Source organism: Pristiophorus japonicus, chromosome 9 (genome assembly GCF_044704955.1).
Source record: "Pristiophorus japonicus isolate sPriJap1 chromosome 9, sPriJap1.hap1, whole genome shotgun sequence".
NCBI lineage: Eukaryota > Metazoa > Chordata > Chondrichthyes > Pristiophoridae > Pristiophorus > Pristiophorus japonicus.
The window spans coordinates 67,277,931-67,303,479 of NC_091985.1; the positions used below are offsets into that span (position 1 = coordinate 67,277,931).

Here is a 25,549-nt window from a genome sequence, read left to right on the forward strand (position 1 = left end):
CTGCAGCACGCAGCCCCTAGCCCTGGCCGGGTTCCCATGCTCCCGAACGGGTAGGTGAGGTAGGAACTTTTTATTTTTTATTTATTCATTTATTATTGATGGTTCTTTATTTTTAAAAGTGAAGTGTTTAATACTTTGGGAAATCCCCTATCTTCCCTCTAACTTTGCTCCCCCCCCCCCCCCCATGCCCCAATCTCTGGCTACCTGCGTCTAATTCTAAAGTGTACGCAAGGTTTTTCTGAGCGTACAAAAGTTGACACTTACTCTGTTCTAAGTTAGTTTGGAGTAACTTTTCAGTGCCTGAACTTGCAAAACAGATGTAAGTGGCTGATAATGCCCCCTTTTGAAAAACAAACTGAACTAAAATGAAACAAAACTAACTCACTAGAACTGGAGCAAACTAAATGCCGAGAATTGCGATTTCTAAAGTACTCCAAACTAAACTAGTTGCTCCACCCGAAATTTGGGCCCATACTGCCCCCCACTCCCATGCTATACTGTTGCTTCAATTTCTCCTGCTGCAAGTTTCTTTCTCCTTGAAAATCTGCATCAGTCTGCAAGAAAGGTGATCCCTCTTATGCTTTCAACTCTTGCTCTATTTCTTTTGCATTGATACTTTCTAAAGTTCTGGAAGTTTGTGTTAACGCTTAAAGATAATTTAACTCCTTAAAAGGGAGTCAAGGGTTATGGGGAGCAGGCAGGGAAGTGGAGTTGAGGCCACGATCCGATCAGCCATATTATTGAATGGTGGAGCAGGCTCGAGGGGCCCATTGGCCTACTCCTGCTCCTAATTCTTATGTTCTCTCAAAGTTACTCAGTTTCTTTTAAAGTTACGTTTTAGTGCATGATCACTAGTATGATTTTAGGCTTGACTATTCCACTAACATTACCTATTTTGTACATCTCTAGAATGCTCTTGAACAGTAAATTACTGTCATTCCCTTTGACAATATCTGGCTCTTTGCATTTCTAAACTGGTTACAATAATATGGTCTCCCACTGAACTTTCCAGTTTCTCTATAAATCTCTACATGATGTCGTTTTTCCTTTGGCTCTTTTTCCATTAATTCGGGGCTCTGAATTTTCTCATCTCTTTACATCTTCTTATCAATAATTTCTTCCACTTGCCCAGCCCTATTTGCTTTTTGGTTCATGGTTCCATTCCTATCTATCCAATTGTAGCCAGAGAATCACCTGCAATGGCTTCTTTTCCCACTCCCGGACCGTTACCGATGGTGTCTCCCAAGGATCCCTTGGCCCCCTCCTATTTCTCATTTACATGCTGCCCTCGGCAACATCATCTGAAAACATATCAGGTTCCACGTGTACACTGATGACACCCAGCGAAACCTCACCGCCACCTCTCTTGAACCCTCCACTGCCTCTGATTTGTCATGTTGCTTGTTCAACATCCAGTATTGCTTGAACAGAAGCTTCCTCCAATTAAATATTGGGAGGACCGAAGCCATTGCCTTCGGTCCCCGTCACAAACTCCGCTCCTTAGCCAATGACTCCATCCCTCTTCCTGGCCACTGTCTGAGGCTGAACCAGACTGTTGCAGCCTTGGCGTCCTATTTAACCCTGAAATGAGGTTCCGACCTCATTTCCTCTCTAGCACCAAGATGCACCTGTAACATTGCCCATCTCTGTTCCTGCCTCAGCTCATCTGCCTTTGTTACCTCTAGATTGACCCTTCCAATGCTCTCTTTGCTGCCTCCTACCTTGCACCCTCCATAAACTTGAGCTCATCCCAAAACTCTGCTGCCCATATCCTAACTTGCACCAAGTCCTGTTCACCCATTACCCCATTGTTTGCTGACCTACATTGGCTCCCGGTTTGACAACGCCTCAATATATTTAAAAAAAAATTCTTACCCTTGTTTTCAACTCTCTCCATGGCCTCGCTCCTCTCTATCTTTGTAATCTCGCCCAGCGCTACAACCCTCCGAGATCTCTGCAGTTCTCCAATTCTGGCCTTTTGCTTATATCCGATTTTCTTCGCTCTACCATTGGCAGCCATGCATTCAGCTGCCGAGATCTTAAGCTCCTGAACTGCTCTGACCCTCTTCATCTCCTCCTTTTAAGCCACTTTGTAAACCTACCTCTTTGACCAAACTTTTGGTCACCTGTCCTAATATCTCCTTATGTGGCTTTGTGTCAAATTTTGTTTGATAATCGCTCATGTGAAGCACCTTGGGACATTTTACTACATTAAAGGCACTATATAAATGCAAGTTGTTTAACTTTGCTCAGATCCAGCCTTCACACAGTACAGCAGCAGAATCTGCATTTTCATTTCCTCCATAAATTTCAGTTCAGCGAATATCTTGTTTTTAAGTTTGGGCATTCTGCATTCAATTTCTAGTGGGTATGGGCCCACAGTATATGGTTTAAAATTAACACTTTCCAGAGCATGTGCAGAAAGGCTTTTTTACCTTGTGGCCTAGTTTTAGAGATAAGCCTCCTGACTGGGTGTAATAAATTGAGTATTTTCTTGTCCATGCTATGGTTGAATATTGTGAATATGCAATACTCTATCTGGATTCTTTTTAGAGGTTCCTTATGCAGTCCTAATGGAGATTATTGTGCACCGACTTGTGTGTATTTAGCAGTGCATGGGCTGAGTTGTGAGGAATGCCAAGTGTCCATTGGGTAGTGGGACGAGTTGGACAGACAATTAGGGAACATGGGATGACGCGAGACTGCAATATGAAGTATTAGGCAGATGTATGTTGGGCAGTTGTCTCTGTTGTGCAGTCGCGCTCTCTCTTTTACCTGTCTTGGATGGTGATTGCAACAGTTTATATCTCATGGAGAAACAACCAATCAAATGCACACTACAAAGTACTTGTATGTACCTTTTTTTTTTACAGTTTGTGCGTGAGATTCTATGCGTGAGATTCTAATGTACGGTCTGTTCCTGTTGCTCATAAAAAATGTAAATTGTCCAATAGCATGAATTTAAAAATTTTAATAATTAAAAGCACAAGATGATTTTTTTTGTATAATTTTGATTAACAGAATTCAAATTAAGCAGTTTTAATTTAAGAAAGGTAGACTATTCATATTTCATGTAGTCTTAATTATTTTTGGACCATTCTGGTCTGATAATTCTTAAAACTGATCTTTAAAGCTTAAATTTGAAGTAAAAGATCTTCAATTTTGAACAAGCCATAAAGATCTTTAGCTTTGAAACCCCATGGGGGCCGAAATTCCCCCTTTCCAAATGCCCGTTAGGAGTTTTCGCCTGGGAGCAGGCGGTGGAAGCGACCTGCCCGGAATTGCCCACGGGATTCCATTGCCGAAAATGGCCTAGCACTGCGCCCTGTAGTGTTTGCACTGGGCGGCGGCGCGCAAGGCGATGATGTCATTACCATGCGCGCCGATGCCTTTACGTCCCATGGGGGAAATTGAAGTGCCTCTGGTACTGCCTGGATGTTTTTTCATTCACCAAGACCCCAATTCCGGGTCTGTTCTACTTTCACTGGGCGTTACATTTTTATTTAATTCGAATTGTGCACCCCACCGGGGCATGGGCCAATTTCCTCCCCCCCCCCCCCCCCCCTCCCCTGCTGGTGTTTAAATAATAGGTGGGTTCTGCAGATTTAAATTAATATGGAAACTTCATCTTTACTTTCAATTTTTTTGAGATGGTGTTGAAGGTATTGACTTTGCTGTATGTAAGTTGCACATTAATCCCACTTAGTAGTTTACAATGGTTGGGATTGTTTGTGAATCTGAAGAACACTGGGCCTGTACAGTGAAAGTAGGGCCCCACTGCCACGTCAGCTTGCCTGTTTGTAAAATTCTGTAATATTACACCAGTCGAGACAGATGGAAGCAATTTGAGTGTGTCACTTACTATATTACCTAGCTGGTGCAATGGAGTTACAATGTTAAATTAGAAAGCTAAATGTCTGCACAAAATTATTTTGTGTAACAGTTTTTGCCAGTTTTACATATAAAAGTTTGACTTTGTTAAGACTATGGCTGGGAAATTCAATAAGGTCTGAAAATGGGTGGGGGCACCGCAGGGCGTGATTTGCTCATATCCGTCTAGAAAGCGCAGGCAGCACATTAATTTGGTGCTGCCTGCTAATTTAAATGATTTTAGCGCAAAATCCAGCTGACCGGCTGGTCGGCTCAGGAGGAGGCCTAAGGACTTTGTATTTCCTTTAAAGCAAGGCTGTCAGTTTTGAAGCCAGTCTCTGTCCCTTAGAGGTGAACTGGTTTGTATTAATACAAAAAAAAAATTCCAAACTAGGTAGTTTGATGTTGAACTGTCTTCTGCACCTAATAAAATAGTAAAAGTGCTTCAGCATTCTCACAAATGGCTCAGCAGGCAGGGAACGGGCACCCAGGGTCTCAGACACAGCACACAAGCTTTGTTTAGGGGGTCAACACTGGAAGAGAGGTCCTCTACTCACTGGGCCAGAAAGAAAGATGTGGGACCAGATCGCCGAGGCCATCATGTCCAGCAGTGTTGCCCCCAGGACCTGGTTCTAGTGCCCAAAGAAGTTTCATGACCTCAGACGAGTGGTCAAGGTCAATGAATGCATCTTCAAAAGCCGCCTCCTACCAACTGCCTCACAGACTGGTCAATGAACCCCCACCCTAAATCACTCGCCTACCAACAATCTCTACCAAACACGAGGCACACCTCACATTCCTAGCTTCATCTCACCCCCGGTGCTGTCCATTCTTGGCAGGGGCATGGCTGAGCCCTTGGCCAGCAGTGGGGCTGAAAGACTACAAGATGCTGGTATCCTCATGTGTTATCCTCCTTTTTACATCCCACTTCCCCTTTATCCACAATCTCTTCTGATGTACAAGCTGTACATGATGTAAGCACTTCTTGCTTTCCCTCCCCTTGCCACAACCCTACCCTTTTGCAGGCGATGATTCGATCCCGGATATTCCTCACTTCAGATACCTAAGAAATCCAGCCTGCCCAGCCAGTGGTTGACCAGAAGAGATAGAGGAGAGTGAATAAGAAAAGAAGCACTGTCACTCGATTTCACACTCTGTCACCAGCTCCTCGAGGGTGTCCTGCAAGGCCATCTGCAATGTCCCCCATTGAAAGTCAGCAGCCTTCCACCAACCATGCTGCAGCCACTTTGGTCACTGGGATAGGTAAAGGCACACAAGACGGTCACTAAGGGAATGCACAAGGGTGGTTAGTTATTTTTTTGATGTAATATTGGATACATGTATGGATAAAGTTGGATTGGAAAGTTTGCTGTGTGGTGGTTTTTATTTCAGCATTGTGGCCAAGAGGACGCTGTGATGGTCAGTAATAGAGGGAAGGTAAGAACATAAGAAATAGGAACAGGAGTAGGCCATACGGCCTCTCGAGCCTGCTCCGCCATTCAATAAGATCATGGCTGATCTGATCATGGACTCAGCTCCACTTCCCTACCCGCTCCCCATAACTCCTTATCGTTTAAGAAACTGTCTATTTCTGTCTTAAATTTATTCAATGTCCCAGCTTCCACAACTCTCTGAGGCAGCGAATTCCACAGATTTACAACCCTCAGAGAAGAAATTTCTCCTCATCTCTGTTTTAAATGGGCGGCCCCTTATTCGAAGATCATGCCCTCTAGTTCTAGTCTCCCCCATCAGTTTCGATAAGATCACCTCTCATTCTTCTGAATTCCAATGAGTAGAGGCCCAACCTACTCACCTTTCCTCATAAGTCAACCCCTCGTCACTGGAATCAACCTAGTGAACCTTCTCTGAACTGCCTCCAAAGCAAGTATATCCTTTTTGTAAATATGGAAATCAAAACTGCACGCAGTATTCCAGGTGTGGCCTCACCAATACCCTGTACAACTGTAGCAAGACTTCCCTGCTTTTATACTCCATCCCCTTTGCAATAAAGGCCAAGATACCATTGGCCTTCCTGATCACTTGCTGTACCTGCATGCTATCCTTTTGTGTTTCATGCGCAAATACCCCCAGGTCCCGCTGTACTGCGGCACTTTGCAATCTTTCTCTATTTAAATAATAACTTGCTCTTTGATTTTTTTTTGCCAAAGTGCATGACCTCACACTTTTCGACATTATACTCCATCTGCCAAATTTTTGCCCACTCGCTTAGCCTGTCTATGTAATTTTATAGATTTTTTGTGTCCTCCTCACACATTGCCCTTCCTCCCATCTTTGTATCGTCAGCAAACTTGGCTATGTTACACTCGGTCCCTTCTTCCAAGTCGTTAATATATATTGTAAATAGTTGGGATCCCAGCACTGATCCCTGCGGCACCCCACTAGTTACTGGTTGCCAACCAGAGAATGAACCAATTATCCCAACACTCTGTTAGTTAACCAATCCTCTTCCATGCTAATATGTTACCCCCAACCCTGTGAACTTTTATCTTGTGCAGTAACCTTTTATGTGGCACCTTGTCAAATGCCTTCTGGAAGTCCAAATACACCACATCCAAAAGGTTCCCATTTATCCACCCTATTCGCTACATCCTCAAAGAACTCCAGCAAATTTGTCAAACATAACTTCCCCTTTATGAATCCATGCTGGTTCTGTCTGACCGAATTTTGCTTTTCCAAATGTCCTGCTACTGCTTCTTTAATAACATTTTCTCAACCACAGATGTTAGGCTAACTGGTCTATAGTTTCCTGCTTTTTGTCTGCCTCCTTTTTTAAATAGGGACATTATATTTGCAGTTTTCCAATCTGCTGGGAGCTCCTCAGAATCCAGGGAATTTTGGTAAATTAAACCAATGCATCCACACAATCCCTGCTGCTACTTCTCTTAAGACCCGAGAATGCAAGCCATCAGGTCCAAGGGATTTATCTCTCTTTAGTCCCCTTATCTTACTAAGTACCACCTCCTTTGTGATTGTGTTAAGTTCCTCCCTTCCCATAGCCCCTTGACTATCCACTGTCGGAATATTGTTAATGTCCTCTACCATAAAAACTGATACAAAATATTTGTTCAGAGTTTCTGCCATCTCCATGTTCCCCATTACTAATTCCCCGGTCTCTTCTACCAAGGGACCAACATTTACTTTAGCCACGCTTCCTTTTTATATACCTATAGAAACTCTTGCTATCTGTTTTTATATTTTGTGCTAGTTTACTTTCATAGTCTATCTTCCCTTTCTTAATCACTTTTTTCATTGTTCTTTGCTGGCTTTTAAAAGCTACCCAGTCTTCTGTCCTCACACTAGTTTTGGCCACCTTTTGTATGCCCTTGTTTTTAATTGGATAGCGTCCTTTATTTCTTTAGTTAGCCACAGATGGCTATCTCTCCTCTTACAATTAAAAAGTAGGGCCTCAAAAGTAGTAATCTCAGGATTGCTACCAGTGCCACATGCTAGTTAAGAGTAGATAGCTCAGATGAATACGTGGCTTGAGGAGTAGTGCAGAAGTGAGAGATTCAAATTCCTGGGACATTGGAACCGGTTCTGGGGGAGGTGGGACCAGTACAAACCGGACGGTCTGCACCTGGGCAGGACCAGAACCAATGTCCTAGGGGGAGTGTTTGCTAGTGCTGTTGGGGAGGGGTTAAACTAATATGGCAGGGGGATGGGAACCTATGCAGGGAGACAGAGGGAAGTAGAATGGGGGCAGAAACAAAAGATAGAAAGAAGAATAGTAAAAGTGGAGGACAGAGAAACCCAAGGCAAAAATCAAAAAGGGCCACATTGCAGCAAAATTCTAAAAGGGCAAAGTGTATTAGAAAGACAGGCCTGAAGGCTTTGTGCCTCAATGCAAGGAGCATTCGTAATTCGTAATTAATGAATATGATATAATTGGCATCACGGAGACATGGCTCCAGAGTGATCAAGGCTGGGAACTCAACATCCAGGGGTATTCAACATTCAGGAAGGATAGACAGAAAGGAAAAGGAGGTGGGGTAGCGTTGCTGGTTAAAGAGGAAATTAACGCAATAGTAAGGAAGGACATTAACTTGGATGATGTGTAATCTGTATGGGTGGAGCTGCGGAATACCAAAGGGCAGAACACACTAGTGGGAGTTGTGTACAGACCACCAAACAGTAGTAGTGAGGTTGGGGACAGCATCAAACAAGAAAATAGGGATGTGTGCAATAAAGGTACCGCAGTTATCATGGGCGACTTTAATCTACATATAGATTGGGCTAACCAAACTGGTAGCAATATGGTGGAGGAGGATTTCCTGGAGTGTTTTAGGGATGGTATTCTGGACCAATATGTTGAGGAACCAATTAGAGGGCTGGCCATCCTAGATTAGTCCTTTCTCATTACACATGTTGTGCCAGGCCCCTTGGGGAAGAGTGACCATAATATGGTAGAATTCTTTATTAAGATGGAGAGTGACACAGTTAATTCAGAGACTAGGATCCTGAACTTAAGGAAAGGTAACTTCGATGGTATGAGACGTGAATTGGCTAGAATAGACTGGCAAATGATACTTAAAGGGTTGACGGTGGATAAGCAGTGGCAAACATTTAAAGATCACATGGTTGAACTTCAACAATTGTACATCCCTGTCTGGAGTAAAAATTAAATGGGGAAGGTGGCTCAACTGTGGCTAACAAGGGAAATTAAGGATAGTGTTAAATCCAAGGAAGAGGCATATAAATTGGCCAGAAAAAGCAGCAAACCTGAGGACTGGGAGAAATTTAGAATTCGGCAGAGGAGAACAAAGGGTTTAATTAGGAGGGGGGCGAATAGAGTATGAGAGGAAGCTTGCCGGGAACATAAAAACTGACTGCAAAAGCTTCAATAGATATGTGAAGAGAAAATGATTAGTGAAGACAAATGTAGGTCCCTTGCAGTCAGATTCAGGTGAATTTATAATGGGGAACAAGGAAATGGCAGACCAGTTGAACAAATACTTTTGGTTCTGTCTTCACGAAGGAAGACACAAATAACCTTCCGGAAATACTAGGGGACCGAGGGTCTAGTGAGAAGGAGGAACTGAAGGATATCCTTATTAGGCGGGAAATTGTGTTAGGGAAATTGATGGGATTGAAGGCCGATAAATCTACGGGGCTTGATAGTCTGCATCCCAGAGTACTTAAGGAAGTGGCCATAGAAATAGTGCATGCATTGGTGATCATTTTCCAACAGTATTATCGACTCTGGATCAGTTCCTATGGATTGGAGGGTAGCTAATGTAACACCACGATTTAAAAAAGGAGGGAAAGAAAAAAACGGGTAATTATAGACCGGTTAGCCTGACATCAGTAGTGGGGAAAATATTGGAATCAATTATTAAAGATGAAATAACAGCGCATTTGGAAAGCAGTGACAGGATCGGTACAAGTCAACATGGATTTATGAAAGGAAAATCATGCTTGACAAACCACCTGGAATTTTTTGAGGATGTAACTAGTAGAGTGGACAAGGGAGAACCAGTGAATGTAATGTATTTGGACTTTCAAAAGGCTTTTGACAAGGTCCCACACAAGAGATTGGTGTGCAAAATTAAAGCACGTGATATTGGGGGTAATGTACTGACGTGGATAGAGAACTGGTTGACAGACAGGAAGCAGAGAATTGAGATAAACTGGTCCTTTTCAGAATGGCAGGCAGTGACTAGTGGGGTGCCGCAGGGCTCAGTGCTGGGACCCCAGTTATTTACAATATACATTAATGATTTGGATGAAGGAATTGTGTAATACCTCCATGTTTGCAGATGACATTAAACTGGGTGGCGGTGTGAGCTGTGAGGAGGAAGCTAAGAGGCTGCAAGGTGACTTGGACATGTTAGGTGAGTGGGCAAATGCAGTATAATATGGATAAATGTGAGATTATCCACTTTGGGGGGCAAAAACACGAAGGCAGAATATTATCTGAATGGTAGCAGATTAGGAAAAGGGGAGAGGTGCAACGAGACCTGGGTGTCATGGTACATCAGTAATTGAAAGTTGGCATGCAGATACAGCAGGCGGTGAAGAAGGCAAATGGTATTTTGGCCTTCATAGCTAGGGGTTTTGAGTATAGGAGCAGGGAGGTCTTACTGCAGTTGTACAGGGACTTGATGAGGCCTGACCTGGAATATTGTGTACAGTTTTGGTCTCCTAATCTGAGGAAGGACGTTCTTGCTATTGAGGGAGTGCAGTGAAGGTTCGCCAGATTGATTCCCGGGATGGCTGGACTGACATATGAGGAGGGACTGGATCGATTGGGCCTTTATTCACTGGAGTTTAGAAGGATGAGAGGGGATCTCATTGAAACATATTAAAATCCTGACGGGACTGGACAGGTTCGATGCAGGAAGAACGTTCCCGATGTTGGGGAAGTCCAGAACCAGGGGACACAGTCTAAGGATAAGGGGTAAGCCATTTAGGACTGAGATGAGGAGAAACTTCTTCATTCAGAGAGTTGTGAACCTGTAAAATTCCCTACCGCCGAGAGTTGTTGATGCCAGTTGATTGGATATATTCAAGAGGTTGTTCGATATGGCCCTTACGGCTAAAGGGGTATGGAGAGAAAGCAGGAAAGGGGTACTGGGGTGAATGAGAAGCCATAATCTTATTGAATGGTGGTGCAAGCTCAAAAGGCCGAATGGCCAACTCCTGCGCCTATTTTCTATGTTTCTCTACCCTTTCCTCCTCACTGGAATATATTTTTGTTGAGAATTGTGAAATATCTCCTTCGATGTATACTACTGTTCATCAACCGTCCTACACTTTAATCTATTTTCCCAGTCCTCTTTCCCCAACTCTGCTCTCACACCTTCATAATCTCCTTTTATTTAAGCTTAATACGCTGGTTAGAGATTCAACTTTCTCGCCCTCCATCTGAATTTGAAGCTCAATCATGCTATGATCACTCATTCCGAGGGGATCCTTTTACTAGGAGATTGTTTATTACTCCTATCTCATTACACAGGACCAGATCTAAGATAGCCTGCCCCCTGGTTGGTTCCGTTACATACTGCTCACGGAACCCGTGCCTTATGCACTCAATAAACTCCTCCTCAAGGCTACCCTGACCAATTTGATTTGTCCAATCAACATGGAGGTTAAAATCACCCATGATTATTGCTGTTCCCTTTTTACAAGCCCCCACTATTTCCTGGTTTATGCTCCGACCAACAGAATTGCTACTGTTAGCGGGCCTATAGACTACGCCCACCAGTGACTTTTTCCCTTTTTTCCCTTTTTTCCCTTTTTCCCCTTGTTGTTCCTTATCTCCAACCAAACTGTTTCAACACCCTTATCATTTGAGCCAATATCATTTCTTACTCTTGCAGTGATTCCATCCTTTATCAATAGAGCTACCCCACCTCATTTTACTTTCTGTCTGTCCTTCCGGATTGTCAAGTACCCCTGAATATTTAATTCCCAGAGTTGATCACCTTGCAACCACGTCTCTGTAATGGCTATCCGATCATACCCATTTGTCTCAATTTGTGCTGTGAACTCATCTAGTTTGTTGCAAATGCTATGTGCATTTAGACAAATGCCTTTAAGTTTGTTCTTTTACCCTTTTTTCCTGCTTGTTTCCTCTCTCCTTCAAGCTCACTTTCTTTATTTTTGCATTCTAATTCCAGCTTTACTCCCCTCTCTACTGAATCTACTCTCAGGTTTCCATCCCCCTGCCAAGCTAGTTTAACCCCTCCCCAACAGCACTAGCAACCCCCCCGTGAGGATATTGGTCCCGGCTCTGTTGAGGTGCAATCCGTCCGGCTTGTACAGGTCCCACCTCCCTCAGAAGCGGTCCCAATGCCTCAGGAAACTAAAGCCCTCCCGCCTGCACCATCTCTCCAGCCACGTATTCATCTGCTCTATCCTCCTATTTCTGTAGTCACTAGCTCGTGGCACTGGGAGATTACTACCTTTTTGAGGTCCTGCTTTTTAATCTTATCTCCTAGTTCTCTAAACTCTGCCTGCAGGACCTCAACCCTCTTCCTACCTATGTCATTGGTACCAATGTGGACCACGACCTCTGGCTGTTCACTCTCTCCCCTCCAGAATGCCCTGCAGCTGCTCAGTAAGGTGTCGGACATGTTAAAAGAGGTTGTGTTCACTGGTACCGCAGGCGGATGATTCGATCCCAGCCAGAAAGTGACTGTCTGGGTTGCCTCCTTCCTTCTGCTTCCTCCTCGTCTGCTTCCTCCTCTGTCTTCTGCGAGTAGCTTGTCTCCTTTGCTGCCTCTGCTTCATCTCCATGTGATGTCGCAGCCCCAAAGGGACTGCAACTAGAGCCCCCAGGACTGTGAGCAAGTGGTGTTCCCAGAGGTCTTCCTTTAACATCTAAAGCCTTGCAAGCATCCAGCTGCATTCCCTGCACACTTCAATAAGTTTTTAAATGTATTGCAGCAAGTCATTACTCCAATAAAATGTAAAAAACATCGTCCAAAAGCTGAAATCAAAACTTAAATATGTGCATGTCCCTTTCAAGAAGCGCCGGCAGCATCTCCGCAGTACTGCTACATGCATGTTCTCCCATGTGTGCTTTGTAGAGGGTAGTATGAAGAGCGGCAACGTCAAAAATCGCAGTCGTACGTCAATTCAGATGTAGCACGTCGATTGACGTCACAATCTGCATATTTACATGAGAGACAACAGCAGTGTTAACGACCTTTCCAAAATAGCGGCCGCCATTTTTTCAACAAAACTGGCCTTAAGGGCTGACTCTACATCCCCAAATTTCGCGGCCTATATCTTTCAGCATCTTTTGATAAGAAAAGTCAGCTGTAAGTTATTGTGGGAAAACAAACTTCAATTTTTATCATAACTTGTACTTGTTCTTCTCTTTAAACCGCCCCTTCCCCCCCCCCATCCCTACTCCCAACAGCAGTTTTCTTTCTTTCCTTTTACTGAAAGCATTGATTCCTTTGGGGTGCAGTTCCAATCACCCATTGTACCTCCTCAAATGACTATTGCTCATGTATGAGCTTCGATAAAGAGTGTAGCCAGGCTATTTGAATCAGTGTGTTAAGGTTCATGAACGCTGCTATGGATCCATACCCCATCATGAGTCACTGCTTTCAGGGGAGAAAGTTAGGTAGGGTTGGAAGAATAGTTCTTTTGCCTTTTGAGAGAAAAGAATTAGCAGAGTGGAAGAAGAAATCTACTGCAAATGTTGAAGTGAATTTTTGTGTTGTGATGAGGCTTTCAGGAATGTATAGCAAACATGAAATTTCCTTGGCAATTACAATGCTGTTTTTTTCCCATTAAGAGTTTGGTGAATTGTAATGGTGGATATCTGAAATGATTGTAACATGTTCATTAGAATAGTGAATCGCACCCAGTTATAAACTTTAGTCCTTCCAAGTTGGGGGATGTGTTTGAAGAGAATGTTTTGAACTATGCAACACTGGAACAATGTGTTAATGGTTCCGGGTCTCTGTGGTGGGAAAGCAATTAAAAGTATTGCAGAAGAAGCAGATTTGTACAACATTAAAGCAAATTGGCTTGCGTGTATTTTGTCTTACACATACAGGTGCAGCATCCAAAATCCGGAGTTCTGGAATCTGAACTCCGGATTGATCGGTGGCAGGGTCGCCTGGAATCCGTAAGATGTTGCGGAATCAGGACCCACCAACCTCGGGGTCCCGCAGCTACCTGACCTCTGGCCTCGCCCCCACTGCCCCTTGCCTCGCCCCGCTTGCCGCCTCTGCCCTTACCTTGGGGCTTCCTCGCCGGCCTGCCTGAACACCACCTCCACGACGGGACCCGCTCAAATAGCTCCACCATGGCGGTGCCCACCCAACACTTCCTGGATGGCGGGGCCCGCCCAGACATCTCCGCGGCGGGGCCTGCCCCTTTCTGACGTTCTGAAATTCGGAAATACCTGAATCTGGGCTAGAGTGTTTCCGGATTCGTGATGTCAGAAAGACGATCCAGAGTCCGGCAAAATGCAGAATCCTGAACGATTTTGGTTCCGGATTATGGATGCTGCACTTGTATTGGTATCGCTGTACAAACTTCATGATAGCACTGTCTGCATGTTAAAAGGTCATAAATTTTCCTGATCATATAGTCCAAGTTTCTAGTGACCTCAATTCCCACATGGTTTAAAAAAAACTGATCACAATACAAATTTTATGAATTCCTGCTGAGACAATTGGGAGTAACAAGTCTCTTTTGTTGGCCTGGTTCATAATTCTCATTGAGAAATGATCAGCTTGGTCACATTTGTATCAGACAGAACTGTAATTCTTTTTGGGATTAGATCCGAGGCACTTGGCCTTTCTTAAATAAAATATAACATCAACAGCTTTTAGTTATTTTATTAGTGAAAAGTTATTTTTAGCATATCACAAAGTAGCAGGATTCTTGGATCTCTTTTGGAATTTTGACATAAAAAACATGACAATTGATAAATGTCAAGAACCAAGCACCTCACCTTAATAAAAACCCTATATTAAGCTAGCTACCATTCGCACTTCAACTGTGCAGTCAAATTATGAATTTTAAAACTGTTCCTTATTATAATCCTTTTGTTGGCAGGTTGATCACTGGTTGGAGTTCAGCAGCACGAGATTGGCAAGCTCTGCTCTGTTCCCTGCAGCAATACAAGAGCTTGATCGTGCACTGTCTCTCAGGACGTTCCTGGTTGGACATGAGTTGACCCTGGCTGATCTGTGTGTATGGGCAGCATTGAAAGGTTGGCAAGAGAATAGCATTGTTTAAAATGTATTTATTTTTGTTAAGTTGTATGTGTAGTACATTTTATGTTAGTATTTTTGAAGAGCTCTGTTTTAGCTTGATAATTTTGAAGATGAGGTGATTATATTGAACATTCTTCTAACTCTTGTTTAAGGAAATAATCATTCTTTTACAGACATGACTTCACAGTGACATTACACAATGGTTTAAATTGACTTTCCTTGGGCTACAGTAATAATCCTTTTAAAGAAATTTGTTTCAATTGAAAACCTACAAATATGATGAATCGACTATATCCTGGCCAACCATGTAATATGATAGATTTCTCTAACAACTACTACTACAGTACTACAAGAACAACAACTGGATTTTTATAATGGCTTTAATGTAGAAAAAAATCCAATATCCCTTCAGAGGCATAATCTCTTCTCCCCCCCCCCCCCACCACCCAAAAAAAAACTCTACTTGTGAAACTAATCAACTCAATTGGGATTGTCAGTTGAGAGTTATGGAACTGTTTAATATATTCCATGGCATGTCTTTCAGAATTTTTCTACAGTTTTATGTCTAGTGTGACTTAAGTTAACCTGTAACTTGGTTCAACATTTAATGATGCATTTTACTCTGCACACAGGTCTTGGGGGATGTAAACATATCAGTCCTTGCTCAGTACTGCTGTTGTGTGACTCTTCTCATCTGGCTTGTTGATGTCCATGTTTATAGACAGCAGGGTTGAAATATGGCAAATTCCTGCTGATTATTTTTTTTTGTGCTGAAAGTGATACTAAGATTATAACAGTTCCTTGAAACATTAAAATGTTACATTAAAGATATATGGGTATCCACAAAGGCTGCTATATCATGAGTGTCAACAAAATGAAGCGAAAATGAGGGACATGGACGACGCCATGGTTTAAAAGCAATGCGCACACTTACTGGTCATCTGCGGGAAGTACAAAACACAAGCACACTTGTTGGAGCCAAGCTGCTAATTTAGTGATGCCTTTAGTAGAACTTAATTAATGTGTACCTGTTTGTTGAAAAAAAAAGCACAAAGAAAAGATAATGGACATATTAAATAACTTTAAATGTTAGTTGGGGAAAGTCATGGCCAGCCTAAGCAGTGACTGCTGGTGTCTTTATATGAAGAAAGAAGCCCGTTCTTTTTGCATGTAATTTGGAGCTGTGACACACAGCGGTTTCTGTTAACTCTAGTCTTGGGTAATTGATACCGGAACAGGGTATGGTACGAAGTAGAAATCAGCATTGTGAGGCCTCTGAATGTGGAGAGTCAGCTGGCTGGGTGGGGATTTTGAAGTGTAGCAGAGGGACGGAGGATATACCTTGAGTTTAGGATATTTAGAAGTCTGGCAGGATGTGTTTTTGGGCTGGGCAGAATTCTGGAGCCAAATTGTATTTTTTTTTTTAATTTGTAAAGTTTTTTTTCCAATTATATTGGGATTAGATTTTATTTCTACAATATATAATGGAATGGATAAGGAACTGTCATAAATGCTGTATCCCAAAAAATTCTGTTTTTGTACTAACTTTGTTTTGGCATTATAATTGGGGAGAAGTGTTTTATTACACAGGTTATTTTCTACTTTCATTACCAATTAAGAGGGGTGCAGAAAACAACTTAAATGCTGAACTAATGACAAAAAAGTAAAAATGACTCAATGGCCAGTATCTAAATGATAGACAATAGGTTTATTATAAATACTGTATATTTTTTATCAACAGAAAGTAGCCTTTGTCAGAAGAAGCTAAGTCAGAACCAGATACCAGCTCATGTTAAACGATGGTACAACTTCCTTGGCTCACAGGATGCATTTCAGTCTGTGGGTAAAAAATGGGCAATCGTAACACCACAGAATAAAGTGGTAAGTGTGCAGTTTTCTAAAATCTTGTGTAAACCAACTGAAATAGTAGTATAGTTTAAGGGCTGGCATAGAAATTGTTGTTTTAAATCTGCTAAGATAAGTTGACTGCTGTCTCCATTGAGATATCCTCACTGTATCCAATTTTATTTGTAGTATTTTAAGTATCCCGTTTTCCCAGGGATTTCTTGTTTTACTGAACCTCCCTATTTTAGTTGTCTGTCTCATTTCATTACTCTAATATTAGAGATGTGTCGATCTAGCCTTACATTTTATTCAGAAAGCATACAATGTTAATGTAACTGTATTAATGCAGCAGTATATGATTACAGAAAAGACACTTGTGAGTATGAGTGGCATGGCCGTGCAGGATGTTGCAGATCCAGTGCACTGTCCATTGACATATTTGCATCTGTGATTCACCACTGATGAGTTCCCAGTACTGGTATCAAGAGTTGCTATGAGAAGAAGCTTCTCTACAGGGTGGAAGGGAAAATTAGATGAGCTGCTTGCCCTGGATTGTTCTCCCATGCCTCCAAGTGGCTAGCGAAAGAGTGGCAAAAGCGTGCATCCTGCTTTCTAGCTTGTCGTCTTGGTCCAGAAGGCATGTAGCACTGGGATATGTAGGAGAAGAAAGGGAAATAATACACTACAAAATAAGTCACTTGCAAATTTGATACTTGTCTAATATGTTTTTGTGTCAGTAAATTGATAGTGAAGCCAGTTGAGCAATTAGCCAAATCAATTTGGAGAAGTCTGAAAAAACATGCCATTTTGCTCAGCCATACATTTTGTGGGATCGATACTTTACGGCTCAGTGTCTTTTTTTCAAACACATGACCTTAAATGGATTTCTCTGCAACAAATCTTTTTTAAAATCTCTACCTCCACTTAATTGTTTTAGAAAAGTTTAAATTGGGTAGATGAAACTTTTATAAAGACAGTTTATAGTTAATATGCTCCAGTTGAGGAATGCTTATCTTTGTGCATCATCATTTTTGCAGATGAATGAGAAAAAAGAGGATCGTGGAAAATTTGTTGAACTGCCCGGTGCAGAAATCGGGAAAGTGGTAGTAAGGTTTCCACCTGAAGCCAGTGGGTGAGTTAATGGTTTCAAATTTCCTATTTTAAAAAAAAACTGAGCCTTGAGTGGCTTTAAATCTGTTTGTATTAACTTTTGTTGAGCCATTTGAGTCTAACTTTAAGCTGAAAGGTGAATATTGGGAAAATATTACAAAAGATAGATATATCTTTCTCATCTCAGTTGTTGCTTGTTTTAGAATGATGTCAAAATCTTGGACTGGGGAACGTAAGATAGAAGGGAGGTTTTAAGGTACTGAATGTGACGAGATAAATCAGGATATTAAAATGTGAGCATGACTGGACAAGTGAAGGAGTATTGTCATGGGAAAGGAATAGTGAGCTTAAAATAGTGATTACAAGGAAGAAGATATACTTTGAAATTAATATCTTGATACCTCACTGTATCCCTAGAGAGGGACTTGATAATATTTTGAATTGAAGTAAAAAGCTGTTGTATTTGAGACCCAGACTTTTGGGTGGGGAGGTTTAAACTCTATGCTTTGGGGTGGGAAGGAATTTGAAAAATGTCTGATTGGAACACAAGAACAGGAAGGAAATGATATGAAAGTGTTCAAAGTCGGAGGTCCAGTGGTGGGATGAAATTGATGGTGCATCAATGAGCCCATGGCTCCCAGTCCTCCAGTGCCTCAAATTAAACATTTTCCCCCTTGTTATTAATTCCCTTCATGGCCTTGCTTCTCTCTAACCTATTTTAGGCCTACAAACCCCTCCTCCAGAACTCTCTGCTCCTCTGTGTGTATTTCTTGTGTATTTCCCACCCCTCCCTATACCTCACCATTCATGGATGGGCCTTTAGCCACTGAGGCCCTGAAATTCCTTCACTAAATTATTTTGCTTTTCCACCTTGGGCATCTTTAAAACCCACCTCTTTGACAAGCTCTTGGTCACCCTGAATACTTCTGCTTCCATTTCTGTCTGATTAAGTTTCGGTAAAACATCTTGATATGTTTTCCTACTTTTAAAGGTGCTATATAATTGCAAGTTGTTATCGTTCTTAAATCAAGTGTAGGGTTTTCGAGTTGTAGATGTTGCAGTGTTGTATAATCTGATTTTGTTGAAAGTAAGCACTCCTATCACTCCTGTGTAGTTATTCATTGTTTTTCAATCATTTCTTTGCAGTTATTTACACATTGGACATGCCAAAGCTGCACTCCTGAATCAGCATTATCAAGTGAGCTTTAAGGGGAAACTCATCATGAGGTTTGATGACACCAATCCTGAAAAGGAAAAGGAAGACTTTGAGAAGGTTGTTATTTAAATGCATTTAATAAATACATCTGTGCATAGATAAAACCATGGTGTTCATTCATTTTGACAATGTCATTTGATTATGAAAATTGTCAATTTAATATCTAGATAGCTTTAATTTTTAAAATATGTTTCTAAGTTCAATGGGTTCAGTGTTTTGAGACCATACTGAATGCCAAGTCTTCTAGATGGTTTAGATTCCCAGCACGACAGATGTTGCATTACTAAGTGAATTAAAATCTCCCCCCCCCCCCCCCCCCCCAAAAAAAAAAAAATTCTGAGCGAATCAGGTAACATGAAAAAAGTCCAGGACGAAAATTAGTCACTTAACCCCTTGAAACTGTAAATTCTTCCAATCTAGCGAGTTGCCTAATCTGTTTTTTCCCCCCCTTGGTCGTCCAACATTAAGAACTTGCAGGTCTAAACTTATTCTCTCTCTGGCACAGAACATAAAACAGCAAACTGTATCCCATCTTCAGTTTCAAAAATGTTGCAATATATCTGCAGAAAACTTCCAATGTTACCCTTTCTAGCTTTAACCTACATCACATAACTGAGGCACTTGAGAGCCTAGCTACCTTCTTTGAAACTTTTCAGAACAGTGTCATGTACGAGCCTTTCAAATCTCCGTTTTCTTCAGAGTTGAGGAATTTAAGATTTTTCTCAACCTGTATTTAGAATTAAATTGAAGCATGTTGCATTGCATTCTAACAAGGAGTTGAATTGTGTATAACATTCACTGCTTTCTGTAGGTTATACTGGAAGATGTTTCAAGGCTACAGATAAAACCTGATCGATTCACCTACACCTCTGATCATTTTGATATTATAATGCAATATGCAGACAAAATGATTAGAGATGGGAACGCTTACGTGGATAACACACCTCCAGATCAAATGAAACAAGAACGTGAGCAAAGGATTGAATCTAAACACAGGGCAAATTGTGAGTATGATTAAAATTCTGCTTGGTATCAGTGTGGGTTACTAGCTATCAAATCTTTAGTTCTTCTCTGCACTTGTTTTCCCACCTCTCCTAAAGAGTGATTAATGCTGGAGTATGGTTCCTGCACCTTGTCTTATGAGCCTGCATGGTATGTGTTAGTAAGCTTTTTGACTACAGTGGACATCATATTTGAACTCGATTCTGCCCTCGCTTGACTTTCTCGTGGCTGAAGGGTTGATAACGAGAGGGCACAGATTTAAGGTGATTGGCAAAAGAACCAGAGGTGACATGAGGAAAATCTTTTTTATGCAACGAGTGGTTAGGATTTAAAATAAACTGCTTGATAGGGTGGTGGATACAGATTCAATAGTCGCCTTCAAAAGGGAATTGGATAAATACTTGGAGAAAAAATTGCAAAGATATGGGTAAAAAGTGGGGGAGTGAGACTAACTGGATTGCTGTTCGAAAGAGCCGGTGCGGATAAATATTCCTACCAATTTTTTTTCTGGGCGTTTGACCCCTTTAAAGGGCTGCGCGGCCCATTCACAGTTTCACATGTGCTCGAAATTTAACATTAGAAAAACCGGTCCCGGGCAACTTAAGAGGGAATGTTGGTGCACTCGATGGGCTGAATAGCCTCCTCCTGTGCTGTACTATTCTATGATTCATATACAGCTTCCAACAAAAGTCACCTGAATAGTAATCTTGGCCACCCCCCTGCAAGCCTGGTGGCATTGAAATTAATTGTGCAATGATTGGCTTAATTCAGCACAGGACACAGATCGATCTGTGTGGCTCAATATCACACACAAATATATATATTTTTTGTTTAATAGCCTTTTTTTCCTGAATTGTCAATTAGAAAAAAATACACCAAAAAGCCATAGATTGTTTTTCATTCAGAAAATGGCCACCTTGGGGGAAGCGAAGTGTATTCTCGGGGTGGAAGAAGCTGCAAAGTGGCATGCTTGGTGATGGAAGTTCAGAACACAAAGTCAATCTCTAATGCAACAACATGAGTTGAAGCCCTGCAGGAACCAACTCACTATTGCACCTTATAGTGCACAAGCAGTCTCGGATTGTAGTAACATGGGGAAAACCCATAGATTTCAGATGCTTCAAGGAATGGTAGTAATGGAGGAAGATTTCCTATTGTATTTATTTGGCTGGGGATTCTTTAATAGTAACTTCCTTAGAGTTAAATTCCTATTGTCTTGACACTGCATGTAACTTCTTTCCTGCAGCTGTGCAGCAGAACATGCACATGTGGGAAGAGATGAAGACTGGAACAGAATATGGGCAAACCTGCTGTTTACGAGCAAAAATTGACATGACCTCCAACAATGGTTGCCTCAGGGACCCCACAATCTACCGATGCAAAAACGTGCCACATCCTCGCACAGGGCACAAATACAGGTGAAATATATCAATCACATTAAGGTTCAGAAAATATCACTCTAGGATATTTAATTTCTTTGGTATTTTAAATTAAAAAAAATATATACATACTAGACCCCCACAATGAAGCCTCAATAGTGCTGCATTATCAGGAGGCATTTGCCGTAGTTTTCTCATGCAGGTGTTCTGCTGGTAAGTGTGTCGATGCCAGACACTGATACAGATCTAGAGGTGAGAATTAAAAGCAATATGTCTTTCCTCCACACCCCTCAATTCTAACACCTTAAAAGCTCTCAGCACAGCAGCTGATTGATGTGACTTTCGGCTCCTCACTTATCTGCCTACGACCGTGGCAATCTTGCTGACTTCATATTAAGTTTTTTGTACTGTAGGATGAAATTGATAACAATGGAGTCTATACAAGAGGTCAGTTGTCCAAGTGAAGTAGAGATCAGAAAAATATTTAAGATAATTCAGAAAATTTTAGAAAAGACAAGTTAATGGGCCAGAATTTACTGTAAAAGTAATGGTGTGGCTAGGCACTCAACACTATATTCGTAACTTAGATAGCAATTTCAGGCAAGCGCAGATGCACAGTTAAACATCGAAAATCTGGAAGTTGTTTATCCATAAGCTGTACAAAAACGGCATCTCTTGGTCATGCTCCCCATTCAAATGTATTGAACGGCCTGAAGTTCCTGTACTTGCATGGTGGATGGTAATTACTGCCGAACAACCTCTCTAGCTGAAAATTAACTTTTACAAGTGTAGAGTCTCATTCCTTCAGATTTTAATTGCCGTTGGAGATTTAAAAAATTACTTTCTTGCTTTTAATTTCTGTCTCTTTTTATTCTCCTAATCCAATCTTTGTTTCTCCCTTTTTATTTTGCTTTCTGTATTTGATTTAGCATTGAATTCACTGTTCAAACTTACATTGCTGGTTCAGACACTGGGCTGTTCATTAATAATGCTTCAATCTAATTGGTTAAGGAGACACACTTCCTTGCCCTGTTCACACACACCCCAGATGCCCTCTAGATGGCACTGCACCATTTGGATCTCTAACTTGCAGCAACTTGCAGTGCAAAAGGTCATAGACATTAAATGGGCAAGGACTTGTTTGCCAGCTGCAGTAAATTCTGCCTCACCTGACCAGAATGGGATTCTGATGTATCCTAATAGGATTTTGTGGAGGGCAATTGACAGACCAAATTTATTTTTCTAGCTATAGCCTTGCATGATACTGCTTTGACTTGCATTCTTTTGGCAAATATTCTTTGCATGCAAAACTTCTTAAGCTGCACCTATGCTTATAATAATTGCAGTTTTTAAAAAAAACTTTCCTTTTATCTTGGCTTTCCTTTTCATTATTGCAATCATCAGCATTAGTTTTGTTGTCCTTTCTATTTTGATTGTCGGTACAATATTTCACTAGCACATATTTCCATTGACAAAGGAACCTTACATTTATTTGCAAACTGAGGCATCTCCCCAAAGGTGTCCTGATCTGTGGTGAAATTAAGGAATATTTGTTTCATAATTGTATTTAGAGTTTTATGAGAACTCAGCTGTAGTCCACAACTGGCTAATATGTATACAGATTAAAAGTGTTTCTCCTTCTCATTGTATGCCAACAGGCAGTTTATTATCTACCTCACTCTCTTTGCGACCTAGTTAACCTGCACAATGTAGATTGCTATTGTGGTCAAATTTTTCTCCGTGCTCTTATTCTGAACCGCATCCACTAGCTAGGATAAGGGTGAACAGCTGGAGAACAATTATATTGATTGGATTATGAGATAAGCTGAAGTTATATAATTCAAATTGTTGTTTTTTTTAAACTGAGGGATAGGTTCATATCTTATAATTTATTCAGTCTTCACATTGATCATAACTGAAGGACTGCAGTTCTGGTTGCACATCCAGAAAGATAGAAATAGATATCACAGATCCCCAGAGGAGATTGCAAAGATACTACAAAGATAATTTGATAGGCTTTATACCTGGGAGGATCAATGGTGAATTAAGTTAAGTATGAACAAATGCAGGATATTGCATACTGGAAGTAAAAATCTGCTCCATGGGTAGGAGAGAACTTGACAAGAGGAAGTTATAAGAGACCCATGGGTGTTAGTTGACTTGTTATCCATATCCTAATGGTGTGAAGTGGAAAAAATGAAATAAATAGGATGCAGAATTATATTGCCAAAATCAGTTCAATTCAGATGCCCAAATGTTGCTGAGGTTGTAGTATTGCCTGATTAGGCTATACCTAGAATACTGTATCACGTTCTGCGAGGCATCCAGGCCTTAGAGGCAGTGCAACAGAGAGTAAAGCGACTAGTTACTGGTGTCAGGGGGTAGACCTACGAGGAACAATTTAATAAGTCAGAGTTCATCATTCTCAAAAAATAAATATTTAATAAACCTGAAACGCTGCTTGCACTGGGCAGAAGGACAGACATCAGGATGTATTTCTTTAAGCAAAACTTGAACAGCTGGAATGTGTTATCATGAAGACAGTAAAATAACAGCTAGATGTGATCAGAAAATAATAGGGTTCATATTATGGAAGGATGCAATAAAATGAACTGAAAGACCTTTGAACAATTCAGAAGGACAGAACGGAAAAGGAGGTGGGCTAGCACTGTTAATAAAGGATGAGATCAGTGTGTTAGTGAGAAACGATTTTGGCTCAGAAGATCAAGATATTGAATCAGTTTGGGTGGAGATAAGGAATAATAAGGGGAAAAAATTGTTGATGAGCATAGTCTATAGGCCCCCTAACAGTAGCTATACTGTTGGACGGAGTATAAATCAAGAAATAATAGCTTGTAAAAAAGGAACGGCAATAATCGTGGGCGATTTTAACCTTCATATTGATTGGACAAAGCAAATTGGCCAGGGCAGCCTAGAGGAAGAGTTCAGAGAGTGTATACAGGATAGTTTCCTTGAACAATACTTTGCGGAGCAGGCTATCTTAGATCTGGTACTTTGTAATGAGACAGGATTAATAAATGATCTCGTAGTAAAGGATCCTCTAGGAATGAGTGAGCATAACATGGTTGAATTTCAAAGTCAGTTGGAGGGTAAGAAAGTTGGTTCTCAAACCAGTGTCCTAAACTTAAATAAAGGGGACAACAGAGGTATGAAGGCAGAGTTGGCTAAAGTGGACTGGGAAAATAGATTAAAGTATGGGATGGTTGATGAGCAGTGGCAGACATTTAAGGAGATAATTCATAACTCGCAACAAAAATATATCCCAATGAGAAGGAAAGACTGTAAGAGAAGAGATAACCATCCATGGCTAAGTAAGGAAATAAGGGATGGTATCAAATTGAAAACAAGGGTATACATTGTAGCCAAGACTAGTGAGAGGCCAGAAGATTGGGAAACTTTTAAAAGCCAGCAAAGAACGACGAAAACATTATAGAGAGGGAAGATAGATTATTGAAGTAAACTAGCAAGGAATAAAAAAACAGATAGTAAGAGTTTCTACAGGTACATAAAAAGGAACAGAGTGGCTAAAGTAAATGTTGGTCCTCTAGAAGATGAGACTGGGGAATTAATAATGGAGAACAGGAAAATGGCAGAGACTTTGAACAAATATTTTGTATCGGTCTTCACGGTAGAAGACACTAAAACCCCAACAGTGGATAATGAAGGGGCTATAGGGAGGGAGGAACTTAATACAATCACTATCACTTATGAGTAGTACTCGGTAAAATAATGGGACTAAAGGCGGACAAGTCCCCTGGACCTGATGGTTTACATCCTAGGGTCTTAAAAGAAGTGGCTGCAGAGATAGTGGATGCATTGGTTGTAATTTACCAAAATTTCCTGGATTCTGGGGTGGTCCCAGCGGATTGGAAAACCGCGAATGTAACGCCCCATTTTAAAAAAAGGAGGCAGACAAAAATTAGGAAACTATAGACCAGTTAGCCTAACATCTGTTGTTGGGAAAATGTTGGAGTCCATTATTAAGGAAGCAGTAGCAGGACATTTGGAAAAGCATAATTCAATCAAGCCGAGTCAGCATAGTTTTATGAAAGGGAAATCATGTTTGACAAATTTGCTGGAGCTCTTTGAGGATGTAACGAGCAGGCTGGATAAGGGGGAACCAGTGGTGTATTTGGATTTCTAGAAGGGCTTCGATAAGATGCCACATAAAAGGTTACTGCACAAGATAAAAGTTCACTGGGTTGGGGGCAATATATTAACATGGATAGGGGATTGTCTAACTAACAGAAAACAGAGAGTCGGGATAAATGGGTCATTTTCCGGTTAGCAAACCGTAACTAGTGGGGTGCCGCAGGGATCGGTGCTGGGTCCTCAACTATGTACAATCTATATTAATGACTTGGATGAAGGGACCGAGTTGTAATGTAGCCAAGTTTGCT

General features: G+C 41.3%; 1 protein-coding gene across 2 annotated transcripts in view; it reads left to right on the top strand.

The window, feature by feature from the left end:
• eprs1 (glutamyl-prolyl-tRNA synthetase 1) overlaps positions 1-25,549 on the top strand; it is an 83,997-nt gene that overhangs the window by 15,300 nt on the left and 43,148 nt on the right. For both annotated transcript variants that reach the window (XM_070889437.1, XM_070889436.1), the window contains exons 4-9: positions 14,416-14,572; positions 16,318-16,457; positions 17,459-17,553; positions 18,678-18,804; positions 19,559-19,751; positions 20,996-21,167. In XM_070889437.1, coding sequence (XP_070745538.1) covers positions 14,416-14,572; positions 16,318-16,457; positions 17,459-17,553; positions 18,678-18,804; positions 19,559-19,751; positions 20,996-21,167 — 884 coding nt within the window. The remainder of the gene's footprint in view (positions 1-14,415; positions 14,573-16,317; positions 16,458-17,458; positions 17,554-18,677; positions 18,805-19,558; positions 19,752-20,995; positions 21,168-25,549) is intronic.